Source organism: Rhinolophus sinicus, linkage group LG11 (assembly GCF_036562045.2).
Source record: "Rhinolophus sinicus isolate RSC01 linkage group LG11, ASM3656204v1, whole genome shotgun sequence".
In the NCBI taxonomy this organism is placed as follows: domain Eukaryota; kingdom Metazoa; phylum Chordata; class Mammalia; order Chiroptera; family Rhinolophidae; genus Rhinolophus; species Rhinolophus sinicus.
The window spans coordinates 966,995-988,284 of record NC_133760.1 but is presented as its reverse complement, the minus strand read 5'-3'; the positions used below and the strand labels follow the sequence as shown (position 1 = coordinate 988,284).

The 21,290-nt window shown below is 56.2% G+C and overlaps 3 protein-coding genes across 7 annotated transcripts; 1 reads left to right on the top strand and 2 right to left on the bottom strand.

Moving 5' to 3' along the window:
• The first annotated feature begins 1,374 nt into the window (after positions 1-1,374).
• Positions 1,375-12,587, top strand: LENG8 (leukocyte receptor cluster member 8). 5 transcript variants are annotated; one of them, XM_019718645.2, is made up of 16 exons: positions 1,375-1,512; positions 3,090-3,182; positions 3,885-4,059; positions 4,440-4,541; positions 5,284-5,394; positions 6,095-6,347; positions 6,489-6,627; positions 6,845-7,033; positions 7,276-7,554; positions 7,629-7,769; positions 7,889-8,171; positions 8,584-8,685; positions 8,762-8,830; positions 8,925-9,054; positions 9,132-9,339; positions 11,360-12,587. In XM_019718645.2, the coding sequence occupies exons 2-16, from the start codon at positions 3,145-3,147 to the stop codon at positions 11,520-11,522; spliced, it is 2,382 nt and encodes a 793-aa protein (XP_019574204.2). In that variant the 5' UTR covers positions 1,375-1,512; positions 3,090-3,144; the 3' UTR covers positions 11,523-12,587. The 5 variants fall into 5 exon arrangements, with proteins under 5 accessions (XP_019574204.2, XP_074172089.1, XP_019574202.2 ...); XM_074315988.1 differs by lacking the exon at positions 5,284-5,394; XM_019718643.2 differs by lacking the exon at positions 11,360-12,587 and having other exon boundaries at positions 9,132-9,860.
• On the bottom strand, positions 12,304-14,231 carry LENG9 (leukocyte receptor cluster member 9). Its single transcript, XM_019718647.2, has one exon. It carries the CDS (start codon positions 14,051-14,053, stop codon positions 12,659-12,661), a length of 1,395 nt encoding a protein of 464 aa, XP_019574206.2. The 5' UTR covers positions 14,054-14,231; the 3' UTR covers positions 12,304-12,658.
• Positions 14,232-15,042: 811 nt separating this feature from the next.
• Positions 15,043-19,636, bottom strand: CDC42EP5 (CDC42 effector protein 5). The gene is made up of 3 exons (XM_019718648.2): positions 19,378-19,636; positions 19,009-19,163; positions 15,043-15,579 (listed from the first exon to the last, which is right to left on the bottom strand). Exon 3 carries the CDS (start codon positions 15,577-15,579, stop codon positions 15,118-15,120), a length of 462 nt encoding a protein of 153 aa, XP_019574207.2. The 5' UTR covers positions 19,009-19,163; positions 19,378-19,636; the 3' UTR covers positions 15,043-15,117.
• Positions 19,637-21,290: the final 1,654 nt, after the last annotated feature.

The window sequence follows — 21,290 nt, the reverse complement described above, 5'->3', positions numbered from 1 at the left end:
ATTGAAGGCACCTTGAGCTAAGCTGCCTCTGAGCTACCAGATGGCTCACTGGGTTGGAGGGCATCCTCTCAACCACAAGATGGTTGGTTCGACTCCCGCAAGGTTGGTGGGCTGCACCCCCTACAACTAACAACGGCAACTGGATCTGGAGCTGAGCTGCGCCCTCCACAACCAAGATTGAAAGGACAACAATTTGACGTGGAAAAAGTCCTGGAAGTTACCCAATAAAGTCCTGTTCCCTTTCCCCCAATAAAATCTAAAAAAAAAAAAAAAAAAAAAATCCCATTAAAAAAAAAAAAGTAATGGGATCTATATGCAGTGTGGTACTCTGGATTGGACTCAAAGACGACTTCAGTAGAAAAATTTATGAAATTCAAATAAAGCCTGTTATTTGGTTAATAGTAATGTGCTAATGTTGGTTTCTTAGTTTTAACAAATATTGTACAATAATGTGAGATGACAGCATTAGGGGGAACTGGGTGTAGGGTATGCAAGACTGAATTACCTCTGCAGCGTTTTTGTAAATCTAAAATAATTCTGAAACGCAAAGTTTAATTTAAAAACGTAAAAAGATAGATCAAGTATGCTAACAGTAAAAACATAATATGTAGCTATCAATAGAAAAGTTTGTAACAATGGAAAATGTAAAGGAAGCTGCCCCTTAATGTTCCGCCACCTACTGTAACTACAGTGACCTGTCCCTGAACTGGACTGGGTAATTTTATCAGTCAATCATGGATGGAAACACATGGCAGACTCGAAAGGACAGGTACAAAAAGTTGATAGAAAGGCCTGTTTACAGACATAGTCCAAATTCTTCAGCGTAACATCAATGGCCTTGCTACTTGCCCACTTCTCCGGACCTACCTCTTTATTCCAGGACCTCACAGCCCTCTATTCTGCCACAGCCCCCTGCTCCTCCCACCGCTTCCCACCCCAACTCCCCAAGATGGGCTTGTTTCTCGCCTCAAATATCTGAGCACGCTGTTCCCTCCACCAGGTGCGCCATTCCAGTTTTATTTACTGGGGAAGCTTCCCTTTCCGGTGGAGCCTGTTCTCACTCTTTCTAAGAGCTCGTCATTCTTTCCCGGGCTTCCACGTCCCTGTACGGTGAGCAGTCTTACAACTACCAACACCCTCATTTATATCTAGAAATAATAATAATGGCTACCACTAACCGAGCCAAAACAAGGCTGCGTGGAAGGGCGCAGAGCCCAACTCAGCGGCACGTCGCCCGTCCGGGCCACCATCCCCACCCGGTCTTCCGGCTTGCCTAACACGCCCATGCGTCATTGCGTAGGCGGGAGGGCGGACTCAAGGGAAGTTCGCGGCGTCCATTGGCTGTGCAGAGCCGAGGGAGGCGGAGCAAGGACTCCGCGTGACGTCAGGACGCCGCGGTCAGGACGTCGATACCCAAAGAAGACTAGAGGCAGTGGGGTCGCGAGCATTTCTGCGGCTGTGTCGCTGCCGCCTTGGGCCGCTGCTGCTGAGTCCCAGGGGTGGACGGCGGGGGTGAGTGTCGGGAGCGGCGGGCGGGGGGACGAGCACGGCATCTCCTTTTAGTCTTACGCCCTGCGGGCCTCGAGGCCTTGGTGGCCGTCACCCCAACGGACACCGCGCGCGAGCGTCTACTGGGTGTGGCGGGCACGGGCGGCACTGCGCCTGCGCATGCGGGGTGGGGCGCGCGGCCGCGCACGCTCGTTTCCGTGTAGTCGGTCTCTGCTCTCCCGCCCCTCCCTTGGAATTTTTGAGACCCCGGCGCCCCTTTCTTCAACTCCCTTTGACCAGGCGGTTCCAAGCGGAGGACGGCGTTGCCCCGGGCGACGGGTGGGCCTTGCGCCATCGTCTTCCCGGGAACGTAGTGCGCATGCGTGGCGCGGCCGGGGCGGTGGCTCCTGGGCCTGTCGCTGGGATCTGGGCGGGCTCTTCGTCCACCTAGCGCCCTCCTCCGCCTTCCCCGCGCCTGCTTGACGGCCAGGTGCCCCTCGCCCGTTCCTGCCTCCTCCCTTAGACATGCCCAGGACCCTCACTCCGGCCCCAACTTCCCCCCAATCTCCTTCCTGTCCTGCCACCCTACCAGTACCCTGCTCATGGCCCTCTGCTTCACCCTGGTCTGGTTCTTTTAAGACCTTTTTTTCATAGGGCGTTTTCCAGCCCCAGACTCCTTTTCCTGTCACCTCACTTCTTGTAGGACTGTCGAGTTCTCAAGCGGGACTCGCCTTTGAGCCCATCCGTGCTTGTCAGTTATCCCCTCAAGGTTAGGCCCCCCAATTCTTGCCCCCAACACTCCCATTCACTTCTCGTACTCCACCCCACTGTTACCTTCCAAAACATGTTTTGGACTTCTTTAGGCGTCCCCAAGCTTTCTCTCCAGACCCCCAGCCAAAGCAATTGCCTCTTCTTTACCCCAGGAACTTCCCACATAGGGCTCTTTGCCCTTAGAGAACCTTCCTGAAATCATTCTTGTCAGAGCTTCCTAGGAACCCATTTCTTCACTTTGGCATTTCCCTTGCGCACACTCAACTTCTCCCTGCTTCTAGGAGTAACTTCCAGAAGTCCTTTTCCTCTCAGATTTTTTTCTCCATTCTCCAGTGTTTTCAGAGCACCCTGAATTCTTTACAGAATTCTCAGAAATCTTTCCAAGTCTTCCAGTGTTGAGGGTTCATTCAGACTTTGCTCATTATAGTGACTTCTCTCTTCTGTTTCCTTTCAGGAATTTTTAGACCTCTTACCTTGGCCGAGGTCCCCCATCCCACTCTGACCTTTCCGTATGTGCCTCAGGGTTCCCTCGAATCCTTCCCTTTTCTCATGGGTTTCAGATCCTTCTCTTTCCCTATGGGAAATTCCTTCAAACTTTCCTGTTTTCAAATCCTTCATTTTCCACCCACAGCACTACCGGGAGGCCCAGGTCTTCCCCTCACCTTTTTTCCCACACCCAGAATTCTCTCCAGATTCTTTACCCTAGGGGCTCCTTTCTCAAACATCTCTTTTCTGCCTGGCTTCTCGTGAGTCCATCTGTTCCTTTCCCCACATTGTGGTATGTTTGTTGCTCCTTTTTGAGTCTTCCTAATTCATTCTTTTTCTCACAGACAGTGAAAAAGCAGTCTGGCTCCCGAGGTCCACCCCTTACACCCCAAGGTCCAGATGGCGGCCAACGTGGGTGATCAACGTAGCACAGACTGGTTAGTGGGTTAGAGGGACAGAAGCCAGAGGGGAGGGCCAGAGGAAGCAAGCCCCAGCGTTGTCGTCTGGGACAGGACCTCACACAGCGTGGGGCGAAGTGATGCAGTTGTCCCCGGGGGTGAGGATAAGGACTTCTGGCCACAGGATACAGGAAGCATTTGGGTGTAGTGTGAAGAAGGTCAAGCCTTCTGAGCTTTCGTTTTTCACAGTATAGTTCTTGTTTCACAAAACTGGTGATTTGTTCAGTGAGCTACGATTGGGAGGCAGTTTCCAACACTTAATAGTCATTTACTTTTTTGTTAATTCCTTATTTTTTCAAAACATTGTAATTATAACCTGCTGAGTTGGCTGGTGTCAGACAGAATTTGTTGATTCATAGTATTTAGACTTACTGGTCACCAGGTGCTATGTTAAGTTCTCTGGATGCTGTTAATTGTATTGTTTGATTTTTAACAACTGCTGTGTACCAGTCATCTGGAAAAGCACCTTAGGTGGGAAATCTCATTTATTCCTCACAGAAAACTATGAAACAGAAACTGGTTGTTAGCATATCATAGATTAGAAAAGTTAGGCTCCAATAAATAGAGGGAGATCTGGGATCCCAGCCCTGGTGTTTGCCTGGACCACCCCCCCGCCCCCCCCACACACACACACACTGTGTGCAGTGGGGAGAGCAGACTCACTCGGTCCACTCTGTGCAGGTCCTCTCAGTACAGCATGGTGGCCGGGACTGGCAGAGAGAACGGCATGGAGACGCCCATGCACGAGAACCCGGAGTGGGAGAAGGCCCGCCAGGCCCTGGCCAGCATCAGTAAGGCTGGTGCCGCTGGCAGCTCCGCCAAGGCCAGCAGCAATGGGCCTGTGGCCAGCGCACAGGTGAGAAGGCCACATGGGCCTGAGCACCCTGATGGGGGGTTGCTGGGGGGAGAGACACTCATGGTGTCCCCATGTATCACCAGTACATAGGGCTCTGAAGACACCCTAGGAGTTGTAGAGTGGGGGAAGCAAGGACTGTTCCCTTGAAACATCCAAGGCAACATGTGTCCTTATCCCTGGGAGTCCAACCTGAAGAGGGAGACATTCCCTTGGTCCCTAAGGTGTCTGAGTCCGGGGGTAGAGGTGGTGGCTCTCCATGGGGAGATGTGGGCCCAGTTCTGTTCCACGGCAGGTAACCAGTAAATAGGTTTGCCCTTTGGGGACCATGGGGCCCGTGGGCTCCTGCACCCAGGCTTACGTCAAGTGGGCTGTCTCCACAGTATGTGCCCCAGGCGGAAGCCTCGGTGCTACAGCAGCAGCAGTACTACCAGTGGTACCAGCAGTACAGCTACGCCTATCCCTACAGCTACTATTATCCTGTGGTGAGTGCTCAGCTGTGGGGCGCAGGCGGGCTCAGTGGGGCACAGCCCGGGTGGCTGATGGATTGAAGACGGCATGACAATTGCTGAACATGCCCCACTAACTCATTGCCCATGAGATCGATTCCCAAGCCCGTCCTGGTCCACCAGGTCCTGTGCTATCTGGTGGTTCCGGTTACCTCTCCCCACTCCAGTTGCCACACGCTCCATGTTCCCACACCAAGTCCATTCCATACTCTGCTGCTGTTCTCCATCCCACGTGCCCACACCTCGCTGTGTCCTCACCTTCCAGAGGGCTGCACAGATGGCGCCTAAAAAGAGCACTTTTCTCTGACCAAATTTATGTGTAAAGGAGCGTCCCCTCACTCTGCACTCTGTGGCTTTGCTTGGCCTTTTCTTTCCCAGCTCTTAACTGCTGGTTGTGTTACATGTTTGTCTGCAACTGTGCTGTTCTGAGTGCCAGTTTCATTTGAGCATGGATTTATGTCTTTTGTAGTGCTTAGAAGAGTTGGCACTCAGTAAATTCTTGTGGAATAGAGAAATAACTTGTGAGGACTAGTGGAAGTGGGATATAGAATTAATCATTTTTGTCTTATAATTTTCCTTAATGTAAGAGAATTAGGTCGTTATGCGGTAGAGACAAAAGGGTGAGGGATGAGGGAGGGAGGGCCACAGGCTGCATATGGTGTCTGAGCAGCAGGGGTGGGGGTGGCCTGCCACTAACCCTCCTTCCTGCCTTTGGCAGAGCATGTACCAGAGCTATGGCTCCCCCTCCCAGTACGGGATGGCCGGTTCCTATGGCTCAGCCACACCCCAGCAGCCATCAGGCCCCCAGCACCAAGGGACTCTGAACCAGGTAACGCCCCAGCCCAGCTCCATGTCATGTTCCAGCTGGGGATGTAGTTTTTTGAGTGGGCTAGCAATGGGGACACCTGTGTTATTTAAGTTGACCACCTCCCCTTTTTTTCCCTCCTGCCAAGCAAGTCCTGCTCTGAGGCTGGGCAGAGCAGAGGTTTTGAAACCAGGATGGGTTTAGGGCTTGGCTAAGGCCCAGGCCTGGGCTGTTGGGGTGATGGTGGTAGCAACCTGTCTTCTGTATCTCCCCACACGTGCAGTCACACACATATATTCTGGCCTTGCACTTAATATGCAGCTTGGAGGAGTGGTACAACCAGTGCAGGGAGGCGGGTGGGCCTGGTGGTGTGGTCACGTGACTTCCACAGCTCAGCCAGCTCTTACTTAGAATGGGAAAGGTGATCGTATTACAGGGCTCTTGCGAGTGTGTATTGTTGTCATATACATATCTTGACTGGCACGGGACATGTGCTCGGACCATAACCACTGGTGGGGGGAGGATGCCACTTAACAGCTGAGGCCATGTGAGTACCTCTGTGTCTGAGCTTGAATTCTCCTAGCTGTGGAAGGGTGGTTGGTAAAAGGCCGTGCCTCAGAAGAAGGACGTGGCAGAGTTGAGAGCTGAGTACTGTCACGATTGCGGACAGACTGTGAGCAGCCCGAGGCTCTGCTCCTGTCTTCAGCACCACTTCTTCTGACAGCCCCCTGTCCCCAGCATGGATGACAGCATGTCCTACCAGGCGCCTCCCCAGCAGCTGCCCGCGGCCCAGCCCCCTCAGCCCTCCAACCCCCCACACGGGGCTCATGTTCTGAACAACGGCCCCCAGCCCGGCACGGCCCCAGCGTCACAGCACAGCCAGGCCGGGCCTGCCTCGGGCCAGGCCTATGGGCCGCACTCCTACACAGAGCCCACCAAGCCCAAGAAGGGCCAGCAGCTATGGAACCGCATGAAGCGTAAGTGGGCAGTGCAGAGAAACCGGGACGTGGGGCCTTACTTCTGGGTGCTGGCATCGACAGGGCCTTGGGGCAGCCACCAGGCACTGTACCTCTCCATTCCCGGGGTAGGCCTAACCCTGGCTTTCACTGCCCTCACAGCGGCCCCCGGGACTGGTGGTCTCAAGTTCAACATTCAGAAACGGCCCTTCGCTGTCACCAGCCAGAGCTTCAGCTCCTCCGAGGGCCAGCACAGCGGCTTCGGCCCCCAGCCCAACCCCGAGAAGGCCCAGAATCACAGGTGACCACTCCCTTGCCCCCATGCTCAGCATCTGTGTTCAACTCCCTGCAGGTCCTCAGAGGGGAGTGGGCCTCCCGTGGGGTTGGGAGCACAGACTGGGATGGAGAAGGAAACGCCACCTTAGGTCTGGGACACAAATCAGCTCAGTGAGTGGTGGTGACAACGGGCTCTGCCGATGGGTGAGCCCTAGCTGAGTCCCTGCAATGCGCTTGCCCAGGGGGAGCCTCTCTGGGAAGCCAGACGATTGGCCACAGGACATGAAAGAGTATGTGGAGCGCTGCTTCACGGCCTGTGAATCGGAGGAGGACAAGGACAGGACGGAGAAGCTGCTGAAGGAGGTGCTGCAGGCCCGCCTCCAGGACGGCTCCGCCTACACCATCGACTGGAGCCGGGAGCCCCTGCCGGGGTGAGAGCTGCCTGGGTGCCGGGTGGGGAGGGACGAAAGGCCGGGCCCAGGGTTCTGCAGTCTGAAGGCACCTGCTAGACACATCCAGCTGGGTTCGCCTACGTTTCTGCCCAGCACGTCAGCCCAGTCATTTACACGCGTGCCCTTCCTGCCTGCCGCTTTGTGTCCCTGGGGTGGGTGGCTGGTGGCTGGTGGGCGGTGGGAGCACAGGTTGGTGATGCCCTGACCTGCTTTGTCCTCAGGCTGACTCGAGATCCTGTGGCAGAGAGTCCCAAGAAGAAGCGATGGGAGACCCCCAGCAGCCTTCACCCCCCCAGGGGGGCGGGAGCCACCACCAGGGGCGGGGCCGCCCAGTCCCAGCGAGGGACACCAGGGGCGGGGGGAGCCAGCCGAGCGAGGGGCAGCAGCTTCGCCAAGTTTGGCAACCGTAATGTCTTCATGAAGGACCACAGCTCCTCCTCCAGCACCGACTCACGCTCCCGTTCCTCCTCCCGATCCCCCAGCCGCCACTTCCGACGCAGGTGCGTACTGGCTGCAGGTGGGGCTGGGCCTGTGGGGAGCCAGGTGGGGCCTGACCTTCGTGCTTCTTCCACAGTGACTCCCACTCGGACTCTGACAGTTCCTACTCAGGGAATGAGTGTCAGCCTGTGGGCCGCAGGAACCCACCCCCCAAGGGCCGGGGGGGTAGGGGGGCCCACATGGATCGTGGCCGAGGCAGGGCACAGCGTGGGAAGAGGTGAGTCTCAGTGGGTGACCAGGGAGGAGGGACTATGCCTTTGGGGAGTGTGGGGGAGGCACGTGGCTGCTGTGGCTGAGGACGGCGTCGATGCCTCTGCTGGCCGCCTCCCTCCCCAGGCACGACCTGGCTCCCAAGCGCAGCCGCAAGAGGATGGTGGCCCTGGAGTGTGAGGACCCTGAGCGCGAGCTGAAGAAGCAGAAGCGGGCGGCCCGCTTCCAGCACGGACATTCCCGCCGCCTACGCCTCGAGCCCCTGGTGCTGCAGGTGGGCGGCCTGGAGAGCAGCGGGGCTGACCCTGACTGGCAGGAGCTGCAGATCGTGGGCACCTGCCCTGACGTCACCAAGCACTACCTGCGTCTCACCTGCGCCCCTGACCCGTCTACTGTGCGCCCTGTCCCGGTAAGTGCAGGTGGGAAAGGTGGGTCATCCGTGTGAGCCCAGCTGGCCAGGTGGGCACTGAGGTGAACTGAAGACCTGAGTGTTGGGTGTGTGGCTTCGTCACTCAGCCTCTGGGCTTTCATGGCTTTGAGAAGGAGAAGGACCCCAGCGTCCTCCGCTGAGGCCCTCGGGACGATCCAGTGAACACTGTGTCCCAGGTGCATGCTTGCTGGGTGCTGGAGTGGGAACCGGGCCCGGGCACACTTACCTGTGCTGTGCTGTGAGTTCTTCCCCATGACAGTAGTGAGTCACTGAGTGGTTCTGGTGTCACACCCTCATTTGAAACACCAAGGGAATGGAACTGGAATGGGAGGTGGTGCGTCCCTGCCCTGCCTGCCTGTCATGCCGAGCCTTCGTCTCCTTCCTGCCCCAGGTCTTGAAGAAATCACTGTGCATGGTCAAGTCCCACTGGAAAGAGAAGCAGGATTACGCCTTCGCCTGCGAACAGATGAAGTCCATCCGGCAGGACCTGACGGTGAGGGGGGGGGCTGACATGGCTCAGTGGGGGAAGGTGCTGCCCTGCTGTGGCCTGACCTGTCCCCACTGCCCAGGTGCAAGGTGTGCGCACGGAATTTACCGTGGAGGTGTACGAGACACATGCCCGTATCGCCCTGGAGAAGGTGAGTGGTGACGTGCCCCGGGCTGCTCCGGGGCCCCGGGGCCCCTCCCCGGGCCTCACTGTGCTCCTCCCCCTTCTCCGCCCCCCACCACCAGGGTGACCACGAGGAGTTCAACCAGTGCCAGACGCAGCTCAAGTCGCTATATGCAGAGAACCTGCCGGGCAACGTGGGCGAATTCACTGCCTACCGGATCCTGTATTATATCTTCACCAAGAACTCAGGAGGTGAGGCCCTGGCTGTGGGACTGGGCGGCACGGCCCAGCTTGGGCCCTTCTTGACTCCCTTTTGTCTGGGGCTACAGACATCACCACGGAGCTGGCGTATCTGACACGGGAGCTGAAGACAGACCCCTGCGTGGCCCACGCCTTGGCGCTAAGGGCAGCCTGGGCTCTGGGCAACTACCACCGCTTCTTCCGGCTCTACTGCCATGCGCCCTGTATGTCTGGCTACCTCGTAGACAAGTTCGCAGATCGGGAGCGCAAGGCTGCCCTCAAGGCGATGATCAAAACGTATGTGCTGCTGAGCTCTGCCCCGGCCCTCTCTTCCCTTATCTGCACATTCCCGGACGCCGGGCCTCCAGCTGCATCACCTGTCATCTCTGGTCTCCCTCCTGGTCCCCTCTCCCCTTCTCTTTCCACACACAGCACCCTCCAGTGCCTCCTGCTTCGTTTCGCACAGCCCACCCTCTGTTCTGGCCCTCCTGTTGCTCCCTCCACCATCTCTGTCTTAGTGCTCTGGGGGTCCTTCTTTACTCCTTGCTGCTGTCTTCCTCTTGCTCACGTCACCTGGGACCCTGGCTGGTCTGCTCCTTGCTATGGGCCCCAGCCTCCCTCCCTGCAAGGTGTCTGTCTGTCTTTCTCGGCTTTTGTCACTGAGCTCCTGCTCTAGAGACAAAGTAGAAAAGATGGTCCTGCTCTTGGCAGCTTCTGGTCTGATGGGACGGGGCCACGTTCCCACTTAAGTCCTTCGAGGGTACAAAAAGGGTTAGGGAAAGAGGCATGATGCGGGGCAAACTGGACATGGGCAGTGCTGACGCAGTCTGTGTCCTGCTGCCAGACATTGAGGGGGACCTGTGCTTCTCAGGACAGTGAGACTCCCCCTGGGGACATAGGGCAATGTTAGGAGACATCTTTTGTTGTCACGAGTTGGGGGTGCTACTGGTCTGTAGTGGGTAGAGACCAGGGATGCTGCTGCCCAGCCTGCAGTGCGCAGGGTGCCCCACAGCTGATCATCTACCCTCGTGTTGGTGTTGCCGACCTTGAGAACCCCTGGTCAGGGGTCAATTGGTCCCAGGGGCCTTGATTGCCATGTCTGCTAGCTTGGGACATTCAACCTGAAGGTTAAGGACAGTCTAGGATGTAGTTTGGGTGGAAAGGATTGAAGGGAAAGGCCGAGCCAGGGCAGGGGCCGTGGAAATAAAGGACACGGGGCAGAAACGTGGAGGGTGAGGGTGCACAGAACCTGGTTAATGACTGGGAGTGAGGCGGCGGCGGTGTGCCTGAAGGACCCAGCAGCCCCTCCGAGTGAGTCCACCCTGTGTGGCTGGACAGGTTCCTGCAGGGCAGCTCCCAAGCTTCCGTGTGCTTGCCTTATGGGGACACAGACAGCAGAGTGCCTGTGGAAGGGGCCCTGGCCTGTCACTCGCCTTAGGCTCTCATGCTTTCCCACTTTTAAGTTGGTACTGCCTTTCCTGGGCAGACACGTCCCTCCATCCCAGAGTCAGGTCCCTGCATGGCAGCCAGGAGGCCAGCTCAGATGTGGGGGACAGTAGGCTCTCCCGTGTCCCCCCACTCCATGTGGGCATCAGTTTGGGGCAGGACTGGTTCATGTATCTTTTACTACTTGCTTCCTAGGTGACACTGGTCAAGTGGCTCTGTCTTTGGATCTACAGTTTGCTCAGTGTTTGTTTATAAAGCGTAGGGTGACATAGCTTACAGGCAAGAATTCAGTGAGTCACTGTGGCAGTACTTAGAACAGCTGTATCCTGTCACATGCCAAGTGCTCCATAAATAGTGTCTCTTCTGGACAATCAGAAATCCTGTTTTGAGTATGTAGTAAGTGCTGGCGGACGACCTGTGTCTGGGCATTTCCAAGGCACTAGCCCAGGGTTGGGGACTCATGAAGGCTGGGCCCCCAGAGTAGCAGTCAGCCCTGCCATCCCATGCGGTTCCGAGGTCACTACCTCTGCCTGGCCTCTGCCCCTCGGTCACAGCAGCCCTGTTCTAAGGGACTGCTCAGGCCCTTGTGCCATGGAGGAGCCAGCTGGGCCCTTCACTCCTGTCCCCTCTCCTTCCCCGCCCCCCGCACAGGTAAGTGAGGGTGAGGGGGGGCACAACTGGGGTTGGGGCCATCAGCCCCACCCCGGGCCTCCCCAAGCCCCAGAGGTGGGGAGGTTAGGGGGGTTAGAGGTCAGCAGGTAACGTGCTGAGGAAACCCTTTGGGTGTCCGAAGGGGGGGCACCCACTCTGGGCTTGTGGGGCCCCCCCTGCCCACCGCCCGCTTCATCACATTCTCCTCTTGTCTCCGTAGCTTCCGCCCTGCGCTGCCCGTCTCCTACCTGCAGGCCGAGCTGGCCTTCGAGGGCGAGGCTGCCTGCCGGGCCTTCCTAGAGCCTCTGGGCCTGGCCTACTCGGGCCCGGACAACACCAGCATCGACTGCCGCCTCAGCCTGGCGCAGCTGTCCGCCTTCTGAGCACCAGCACGACGGGGCGGGGTGGGGCTGCAGTCCCCAGTGCTGCCTCTGCAGATCTTGTTTTTGAGCCATGGACTTGGGTTGTAAATTAATTGTGGGGAGTGGGCTCCAGAAAGAGTCACCATCCCTGCCCCCGTTTTTCCGACTGGGGAGTCTGTACAGAGATTTTTTTCTACATTTTTATTTTTTGCCTCAGAGGGACGGGACGGGGAGGAGGGGTGGGGCGCAGAGGGGTGGGGGCATGGTCTGTGTCCACTCTGTACCTCCACTAATGCTGTCTCAGTGTTTTTTCTCTCTCTCTCTCGAGCTTGTACTCCGGCACCAACCCGGCACCCTGGCTGGCCGTCCCACGCCGGGGGCCAGCGGGAGAAGACAGGCTGCTCCGCCCATGCCCGCCTCGGCGGGGGCACCAGCACGCTGCCCGCTGCCCGCCTCACCACAGACTCTTGTTGCCCAGCCCTCTGGGGCCTCAGTGTTTGGAGCAAGGGGAGCCCGTAGAGACTGTGTCCTGCCCTCGGCCCCCACCCCAGAAACACCATCGCCACACCACCAGCACGCCGCCACCTCGCACTGAGGACTCCGGAGGCCATCGCGGGACCTCACCGGCCGGGCCGCCTCGTCTGCAGTTGTATTAAGTTGTCTCGTGTCCCCTCCCTCCACCCCAGTGTTTCTTCTGGTTTTTTTCCCCCTTCCCTCCCTCCTCCTCCTCCTGCTCCCCCCCCCCTGGTTCAGCACAGGTAAACGGTTCCCCCTCCCTGCCTTCATGGATCACCAGCTCACGTCATGTTTCCTTCTCTTTTCTTTTTGTGTGTGTTTAAGTTATTTTTTCTTCTTCCTCCCCTTTTCTTTTCGGCCCTCCCTCCCTCTTCTGCCATGTAACTGGAGGATGTGCAATGAGTTCGCAAACAGCTGGACTGTCAGGCTGCTTTTTTTCCAGATGTTCCTCCTCTGCCTCCCCTCCCTTTTCCTCTCCCCTCCCCTTTCTTTCCTTCATTCTTTTCCTTGGAGCACTGAGCACAGTTTGGAAGCTTGAGAGAAACCAAAATTAAAGAGAGAGAGAGCGAGCTTTGTGCCTCCTGGACTGGATCTGGCTGGTTTGGGGTTGAAATCCTATTTGTCGCATAGGTCTGGGACTGTTACCCCAGGGGGATTTCAGCCAGGGGCTGGTAGGCGCCCCCTGCCCTCCCCATGACACACAACCAGAGTTGCCTCAGGGGCTGGCTCCCTAGCTCCTGCTCCGAGCTGAACCCAGTGGCAGGGAGGTGGCCTTGGGAGCCCCGGGGCACCTTGGCCAGCGTGAGGTGGGGGTGCAGTCCCCCAGAGGGCTGTAGCACTCTGAGCCCCTCAGCCTCCAGCCTCTGGCTCAGCACTTGGGCCACGGTTTCCAGGGAGGGGGAAGGTGGCGCATAGAGCACTTGGGAACCCAGGAGCACCAGCCGCCTAAACGTCAGCTGCGGGGGTGCGTCTATTCCGGGGGTTGAAAGCACGCGTCTCAGCGCTCCAACGGCGGCTGCTACTTCTCCGGGTCCAACCAGCCTCAGTAGGGCCAGCGTTAGGTGCAGGGCCTTTGTGGGCACTGTGAATGCAGCGCAGGAAGGCGTGGTTCGGACCAGCTCTTCCTGGGCCTTGGCCACCCCCAGCTGCAGCCTGGGCTCTGTCACCATGATGGCTACAAAATGCGTGGGGCGGGGTTGGCGAGGGGCTGCGCCGCCGCCCCCGCCTTCGGGCCAGGCTCCGGGACCCCACAACACTTTAGTCTCAGGGAAGCTTTCTCCTGGGGCTGCCATGGCCTGTATCTCCTCAGTCCTGGCTTCCACGGCCGTCTTCAGCACCCTTTTGGGCTCTGTCCACGGGGAATCCAGGCTTCTGGTCCCATCCACTTCCTGGGTGTTGGCAGACGCCAGTGTCAGGTGACCGGCTTTAGAACCTGGCCCGCCCGGCTGCTCTCGGGCGCCAGCAGGGGCAGCAGCTACGAAGTCCTGTGCTTCCCAGGCCCCTTGCGCGTCGTCATCGTGCACATCTCCGGACACTTGCGCGGTCCCGCCGTCGAGTGCGTCCAGGATGGTGGGTCCGCGGCCCTCCGCGGAGCCCGAGCCAAAAACTTGGTCCAAGCGCGAGGCGCGGTCCCACACGACTCGGTCGCGGAAGCGGAAGTACAGCACGCGGTGCTGCGGGACGGCCAGCACACCGGGCCCCAGCGCCGCCAGCGGCTCGTCCCAGCAGAAGGCGCTGAAGGGCTCCTCACACACACCCAAGAAGCGGTCAGCGTAGCCCACCGAGAAGTCGGCAGGGTCCAGGCGCGGGTCCCAGCGGATGCGCTGGATGACCGCCGCGGCAGTGCGCAGCGGGGGCTTCTTGGTCCCGGCCTCGGCCCGGGCCCTGCCACTAGGCCGCGCGGGCTCCGGGGCCCCGGGGTGGGGGTGGCGGCAGCGGGCTCCGAAGTGGCAGCGGCCTTCCAGGAAGAAGCGGCAGGCCGCCGCCGGCGTGGGCTCCGCGGCGGGGTCCTCCGGGGACTCTCCGGCCGCCGCCATGGGAATCGGGGAACAGCTGGCGAAACGGTCCTGCCCTGGCTGGCCGGCGCAGTGGGCAGCCCCGCCTCAACCCAGGCGATTACTCTACTGTGACGTCGCGGGCAGGCACTCCGGCCACTCCTACACCCCCGGGGCTCTTGACTCTGGCCCAAGTGGACCGCCCTCCAAAGTCCTCTGGGAGCCTGAGCCCAACGCCTCGGCGGTTATTCGGCTGACATGTGTGGCCCCACCCCCAGTCCAAAAGATTTACCCCTGCGGCACCGCCTTCCCTGGTCCCTTAGCAAGCCTGGCTCCACACCCTACTCTAGTGATTTTCCTGTGCGGCACCGCCCTTCCTGGGTCCTTAGGGAGCCGGGTCCTTAGCGAGCCGGGTCCGTCCCCGTTTAACGATTTGCATGTGAAGCCCCGCCTCTGGACCCCTAGTGAGCCTGTCTCTGCTCCCCACCTTATGATTTGCATGTGCTGCCACACCCCCTGGTCCCCGGGGTAGTCACCCTCGGATAACAAGACAAACTGCAGGCTCAAGACCGAACTTCGTCACCCAGAGTTGACGCTGCTGCCGCCCTCGTCCTCCGGCCGACACACTTTCGGGGGAACAAAAGGCCCTCCTCCAGTGGACCACGCCTTTTCCACTTTCCTGTGATGCTGCTCCCAGGGAAAAGGGCAGGGTCCACTGCACTTGGCCCGGCCCCTGGAGCGAGTCAGGCCGCGCAGGACCGCTTCCGGCCGGTAGCGGCACTGTCAACAGGATGAATGAATGAAGCTGTGGGAACGGCCCGTCGGGACCCGGTCCCTGGGAGGGGTCCTCCTAACCACGTCCCCGAGCTCTCTTAAAGGGGCTGCAACCCATGACTTCAGGCCCATCATCCGACCTCGCCCTGGCGGGTCTGGTTTCTGCGGGGACCAGAGCTCCAGATGACATGCCAGACTCTTAATGGCGCCGGGACCCCATCACCCCCTTTTCACACGTGCAAAGTGAACAGACAGAATCTGGGCACAGAAGTTGGCCGTTTATGTATAAAGAAGTGGGGTGCCGGACCGCAAGGGCGCGAGGAACTGGGAGCCTACAGGCCGATGACGTCGTCCAGCTCGAGGTCCGCGTTGGTGCGGCAGCGGGCCCTGGGGTGCTGCTCCCCAGAGCCGGGGTCCGCATCGGGCTTGGCGGCAGCAGCCCCTGGGCGCTCCGCGTCCATGACGCCCAGCACGGCGTCCAGCATGGAGGGGCCCAGATCCAGGTGGAAGGACAGCAACGGGTCAGTGGGTGCGGGCGCGCGGAGGGCGGACGGCGGGTGCTGCGGCACGGCGGGCGGTGGTGCGAAGCGCGGGGCCCCTGCGGGGGACGCCCGGGGCTCAGGGGGCGGCCCCCCGCCGTGGCGGCTCAGGAATGACGTGTCCCCGAAGGCGTCGCCACCTCGCCCCACGTGCAGCGTGTGCCGGAAGTCGCCGAGTGGCGCGGAGATGGAGAGGGCGCCGCGCTCTGGCCGCTTCTTGGGCTGCGCGGGGCCCAGCTGCTTCAGCACAGGCATCTGCAGGGTAGGGACGTGTCAGCCCGGCCTCCATCCGGAGGGAGCGCCCTAGCCCTAGGCCTGCCGACCCCCAGCGAGGGGTCTAGGCAGCCATTCCCAGGACGCCCTCCACAGGGACAGGATGATGGTGGAGGGATTATTACTATTTTATAGGTGGGAAAACAAGCTCCCAGAGGCCCCGAGGTCGCATCTGCCTGATTCACATCTCAGACTCAAGTTTAGGTCTGCCCATCACCACATGCTGTGCTGATTCCACTAAGAATTAACATTTGAGCTTCTTTGAGGCCAGGCAATGAACAACCTTCAAGAGTGCTTCCCAAACTTGACAGAAACTCCAGCTCCTCACACATAGAGATTCCTGAAGATAGGGCTGGCTGCATCCAGTGGGTGCAAAGGGCACCATGCCTAGGGCCCACACATTTTCAGAGGCCAGCGAAAACGTGGAAATGTTTGAATTTATTTTTAAATGTGTGCATTATTTTTATTTTATTAAATGTATATATATATATATATATATATATATATATATATATATATATATATATATATATATATAAAATGTCTTTGTAACAGTGCAGTTTTAAAATACAATTTCATGTATACGAAGGGGCCCATAAAGGCTTTGGCTGGAGCACACAAAAATCTTGACTGTAGGCCTGTCTGAAGATTCTAAGTCGGGAGTTTTAGGGTGGACTTGGGAATCTGTATACAGGCACAGCATGTCTTAATTTGAATTATTTGATTTTGAAAGAAACAAAGTCTCACTTTTTGTAAGATAATGCAGATTTATCTATGTTAAAAAATGGCAAAGTGGCATAAATTTGAATCTGGCAGTTTGTGAACTGTAAACTAACTAGATGCCCTCTTGCCATGTGGCTGCAGCGATTCATGATAAACAGAAATGTCTGCCAACCTTTGCCCACATCCTGGAACTTGCCTGTTTTCATGGAATTCTGGGAGGGACTCTGATGACCTTGTGCCTTTGTAATAACAGTCACTGTTATAATGAACGACGTTCTTTCTATTTGAATTGAGGCCCCACCCTTTGCCAGCTGTATGAATTATGTCATCTCTCTCTGTTTCCTATCTGTAAAATGATTTAAATAGCACTAGCTTCCTTGCAGGGCACACAGAAAAGCTCAGTCAAAGAAAACTATATTGAAAATGATATTTGTAACAGTGCCAGCCAATTGTGAGTGCTAGTGTTCCCAAACAACCACAGTGGAACAAAATTTAGATTTCATAAAATCCTACAAGGGAGACTAAACAGCCAGCATTATTCTTTTAGTAACAAGCACCCTGGGCACTATCAGTGATAATGTGGACAAAAAGTAAAGCCAAAAGGATTCAAAATAATTGTAGATGGACGAGTTGTGAGAACTGCCCTCTACCCTACCCAAACACACACACTTATTTATTTTTCTGGGAAAACTAGTTTTGTTTCACCACCTGTACAATGTTTCTCAAATTTCTCTGACCTCCACCTAGATTAACAACTATATTTTTATTGCAACCTGGCACAAAATCACCCCCTGCCCTCCACATAAGGGAAACAAAAATTGTACAAAACAAGACTTACTCTTATAACATGCTAGGCACTTGGATATTTTCAATTCTAATCTATTTTATATTTTTTTTAAATGCTGACCTCTGACATTCATTAATGAATATCAATTCACAGTTTAAAGTAAAAAATGCTCTCTCAGTGCCCATTATTACACTGCAGTGAGTTATAGGTGACAAGAGCAATACTCAGAAAGCCAGCTGCCCAGGTTTGGATCTGCCTTTCCCCACTGCTGTGTGGCTTTGAGCAAGTTACTTAACCTTTCTGACCTCATCTCAAAAATGGAATGATACCAGTATGATACTTCATAACCTCTTTGAAAGAATAGGTGAAATATTGCCCATGAAAGTCTTAGCATAGTACCCTGCACACAGAAAATGCTCAATAAATGTTCAGTGGAGTCCCACCTCAGGTCATTCTTTCATGTTCCTGATAAGGAAACACACTCATAGTATGTGACTTGCTGGAGGTCACAAAACCAGCTCTGTGGGTCTTCAGAGCCCAGAGTCACTGCTTTCACTGCCTGCTGCCCTTTAAAGGGACGTCTCTCTGGGAAGCTCTGAGGCACTGCTTCTCCTGGCAAAGCCGTAGTTTGCCCCTTGTCCCATCCTCCTATTTCCCTAACAGGTGATGTCACCGTCATTTTCCAGCACCTGGCAGCACATTAAGATCTTGGTTTCTGACATCAAACACACCTGGGCTGCCATTTCCTTTCTGTAGCACCCTGAACGTCCTCAACCTTAAATCTCAGTTTGCTTGGCTGAAAAACGGGAATCAGGGTGCGTGTACGCTGGGGGTGGTCACAAAGTACACTCAGGATGTTCCCATTTTACTTCCCAGGCACTTATTCTGGGCCAGGCGGGCGCCTACATGCTTTACACAGACGAACAAACTCAAGTAATCCTCAGAACGACCCAAAGAGGAGACCAGTGTTATAATGTCTGATTTACAGATGTGGTGGCTGGGGCACAGAGAGGTGAAGTAACACCCTGGGTCACACAGTAGCAAATGTTGGGGGACGGATTTGGATGCCAGCACTTGAATTCCAGAGTATAAGGATGATATTTGATCACTCATAGCCCCCAAAGGATAGGGCAGGCTCTGTGCATCCCATGGAAAGAATGTTTTGATTTGCTAGAAAGGCCAGGGATTCCTACACCCATGACCCTGTTTGGTTCTCTTTTCTTTTTATTTATTCCAGATGAGAACAATGAAGTAAATGTTTTTAGTTTGTTTGTTGTTTTGAATGCCACCTCTTCTGCCAGCTCTGAGACCGTGGGGCGAGTCGCTCCACTTCTCCTAGCCTTGAGCCTCGTGTATTCTTAAAGAGAGGCTCTAATCTCCCTAGAGCAGAGTTCTGTGCTGGATGCAATGAGATCATACTCAGAAAAAGTCCGTCACTCGGCCAAAGCTCCTACAGAGGGGCCGTTGTTTGTGACAAACGTGAAGCAGGCAGAGAGGCAATAGCGAAAATGGGACACCGGCCTCCTGCCTTCGCGCCCGGGGCTGAGGCCCTCCTCCCGCCCCCATCCGCCTCTTCCCCTTCCAGCGCGCTCCAGCTGTAGGGGTGGGGGTGGGGGGCACAGCTGGTTCTCTTCTGTCATCTCCCGGCCCCAGCCCAGCCAGGACAGAGATAACAACCCGCTCCGAATCCGGCCGGACTGGTTCTCAGCCGCGTGGGAGACGCGGCGAGGTGCGGTGGGGCACCCTAAAGGGGAAGACCCCGGTCCCTGGGGGCTGCAGTACGTGCTTCCTGAGGCCACGTGGCTGCGGCCCAGACTTCAGCGGCCGCCGTCTCTACGGCCCTAGGTCCGCTTCCCTCTGGACCTGACTGGGGACTCCGGCCCACTACTGCCCTCACTTACCTCGTGGTCCTCGTTGAGGGGGGCCCGCGCTGAGGGAGGCCCGCGCGCTCAGGCTCAGTTGAAGCTGGGACCCGGTGTCCTGGGTTCGGAGCCCGCCTGGGCCTCCTGGTCCCAGGCCCGCGCTTTCTTCCTCCTGCCTCCCGGCCGGATCTCACCTGGCAAAGGAAGTGTCACGCGGAACCTGGAAGGGGATCAGAACCCAGGCGTCCCGGCCCACGGTGCCATCTCCTCAGGCCCCCCTCCTGTCCAGGTCCCAGGAGTCCTGGCTGCCAGCTCTTACTCTTCAGCCCAGGAGTCAGGGGTCCCAGTGTCTCCCCCATTCAGACCCAGGAATCCGGGCCCCACCCCTGGCATCGGTCCCTTTTTTACCTGCACCGGGACTGAAATGTCAGCCCCTCTCGGGGGCCATGGTAGAAGCCCAAACGGGCGCGGCGTCACCGCCCAGTCCAGCTCAGTCGTCTGGGGCAGACAGGGTTAAGGCGCAGGCCCCGCCCAGCTTTCCTTATCCCCCAAAAGTTTGCTTCTAGGATTTAAAGGACTAGAAAGCAGTGGTGGAAAACCTGAGGCCCCTCGGGGCTGAGTGTGGGGGCGGGTGGAGGCCGTGACTGGATGTGCGTGGAGGACACGCAGAGGGGGTGGGGGATGCACAGGGCGCGCCCCCCAATCCGGCTCCGCCCCGTGCCCAGCTTGGAATTTCCTGAAACTGGGGAAGTCTGGGTGTTTGGAACAGTAATTTCTTCCAGATTGCAGCTGTTCTGGGAGTGTATGGAGAGAGAGAGAGAGAGAGAGAGAGAGAGAGAGAGAGAGAGAGAGAGAGAGAGAGAGAGAGAGACAGAGAGACAGAGAGACAGAGAGACAGAGAGAGACAGAGATAGAGACAGAGATAGAGACAGAGACAGAGAGACTGCTGAGGAGACTTCTCTGGCTGAAGGTTCCTGCCTGAAGCTGCTTGTCCGTAGTCAGGTCAATACAACATTGAGCACCTGAGCGCCTGTGCCTACGGGTGACAAGAAGAGGGTCAGATTTAGGTGTTAGGAACTTCCCTCAGGGGTCAGTGTGAAGATGGGCCTGACACGGAGGACAGCAGAGTCCCCAAGAAGGAGGCTGGCTGGAGGGTGGAGAGGTAGAGGCCTCTGGATGGAGGGAGGAGGCTGGCTCAGTTGTGAGCTGGAACTGGGGTTGTGGGGCTGGAGAGGAGAGAGGTACAGTTAACAGGTAACAAGGAAGTGTGGCTTGAACAAACTCTTGAAGGAGTAGTGGTGAGGGAGGGTTATAAATCCTGGAGAGGAGGAAGAAAATTCAGAGCAGGCCTGAAGGCCAGGTGGAGCAGAGGGCACTGAGGCATAAGGTGATGTGTTGGGTGATGTGTTGTTTGCCTAGAGAGATCAACTCCAAAGCCATCAGGAGCTTAGGCTTTGTCCTGGACGCTGCAGGGACCAAAGCTGCAGGGTATGTATGGGACAGAAATAATGCAGTCAGATCCAGGTGGTGGAAAGTGCCCCACCCCTTCCTGGCTTCCACGTTGAGGCAGGGTGGGCAGGAGCAAGGTTAGAACTTGATTCCAGAGCAAAATTTAAGGTTGGGTTGGGGTGGTCACCCAAAACTCAGTAACCAAGATAAATAATATATTTCAGAAACAGATTTTTATTAACTATTTTTACTGATGTAGAATTCACAGAACATAAAGTTGACCATTTTAAAGTGGCATTTATTTGATCCATTCCCAGTGCTGTACAACCACCACCTCTGTGCAGCTCAGGAACATTTCCATCTCCCCCAAAGGAAACCCCATTAGCAGTCATGCCCCATTCTCCCTGCTCCCCCAGCCCCTGGCAACTATTAGTCTGCTTTCTGTCTCTGAATTTGCCTGTTCTGGATATTTCATATACATAAAATCCTCTGATATGTGGTCTTTTGTGTCTGGCTTCTTTCAAGTAGCCTCATGTTTTCAAGGTTCAGCCACGTTGTAGCCTGTGTCAGTGCTTCACTCTTTTTATATCTGAATCATATTCCATTGTAGGGGTAGACCACATTTTGTTTAAGATAAATAATATCTTAATGCATTATTTTTAAAAAGAATGCAAAAAAAAAGGTCCATAGTGAACAAAGTACTAAAACTTCAAATGAAGACAGGGTCAGGGTTGCGATGAACTGTATTGGAGCCTGAGGCTAAAGGAAAAATCACACAGATCACGTCTTCATTTAAAAGTTTGACACTTTGCTCCTCTTAGATGTGTCACTTATTCTTTTTGTTCCATTTATTCATTTGCTGCATTACAATG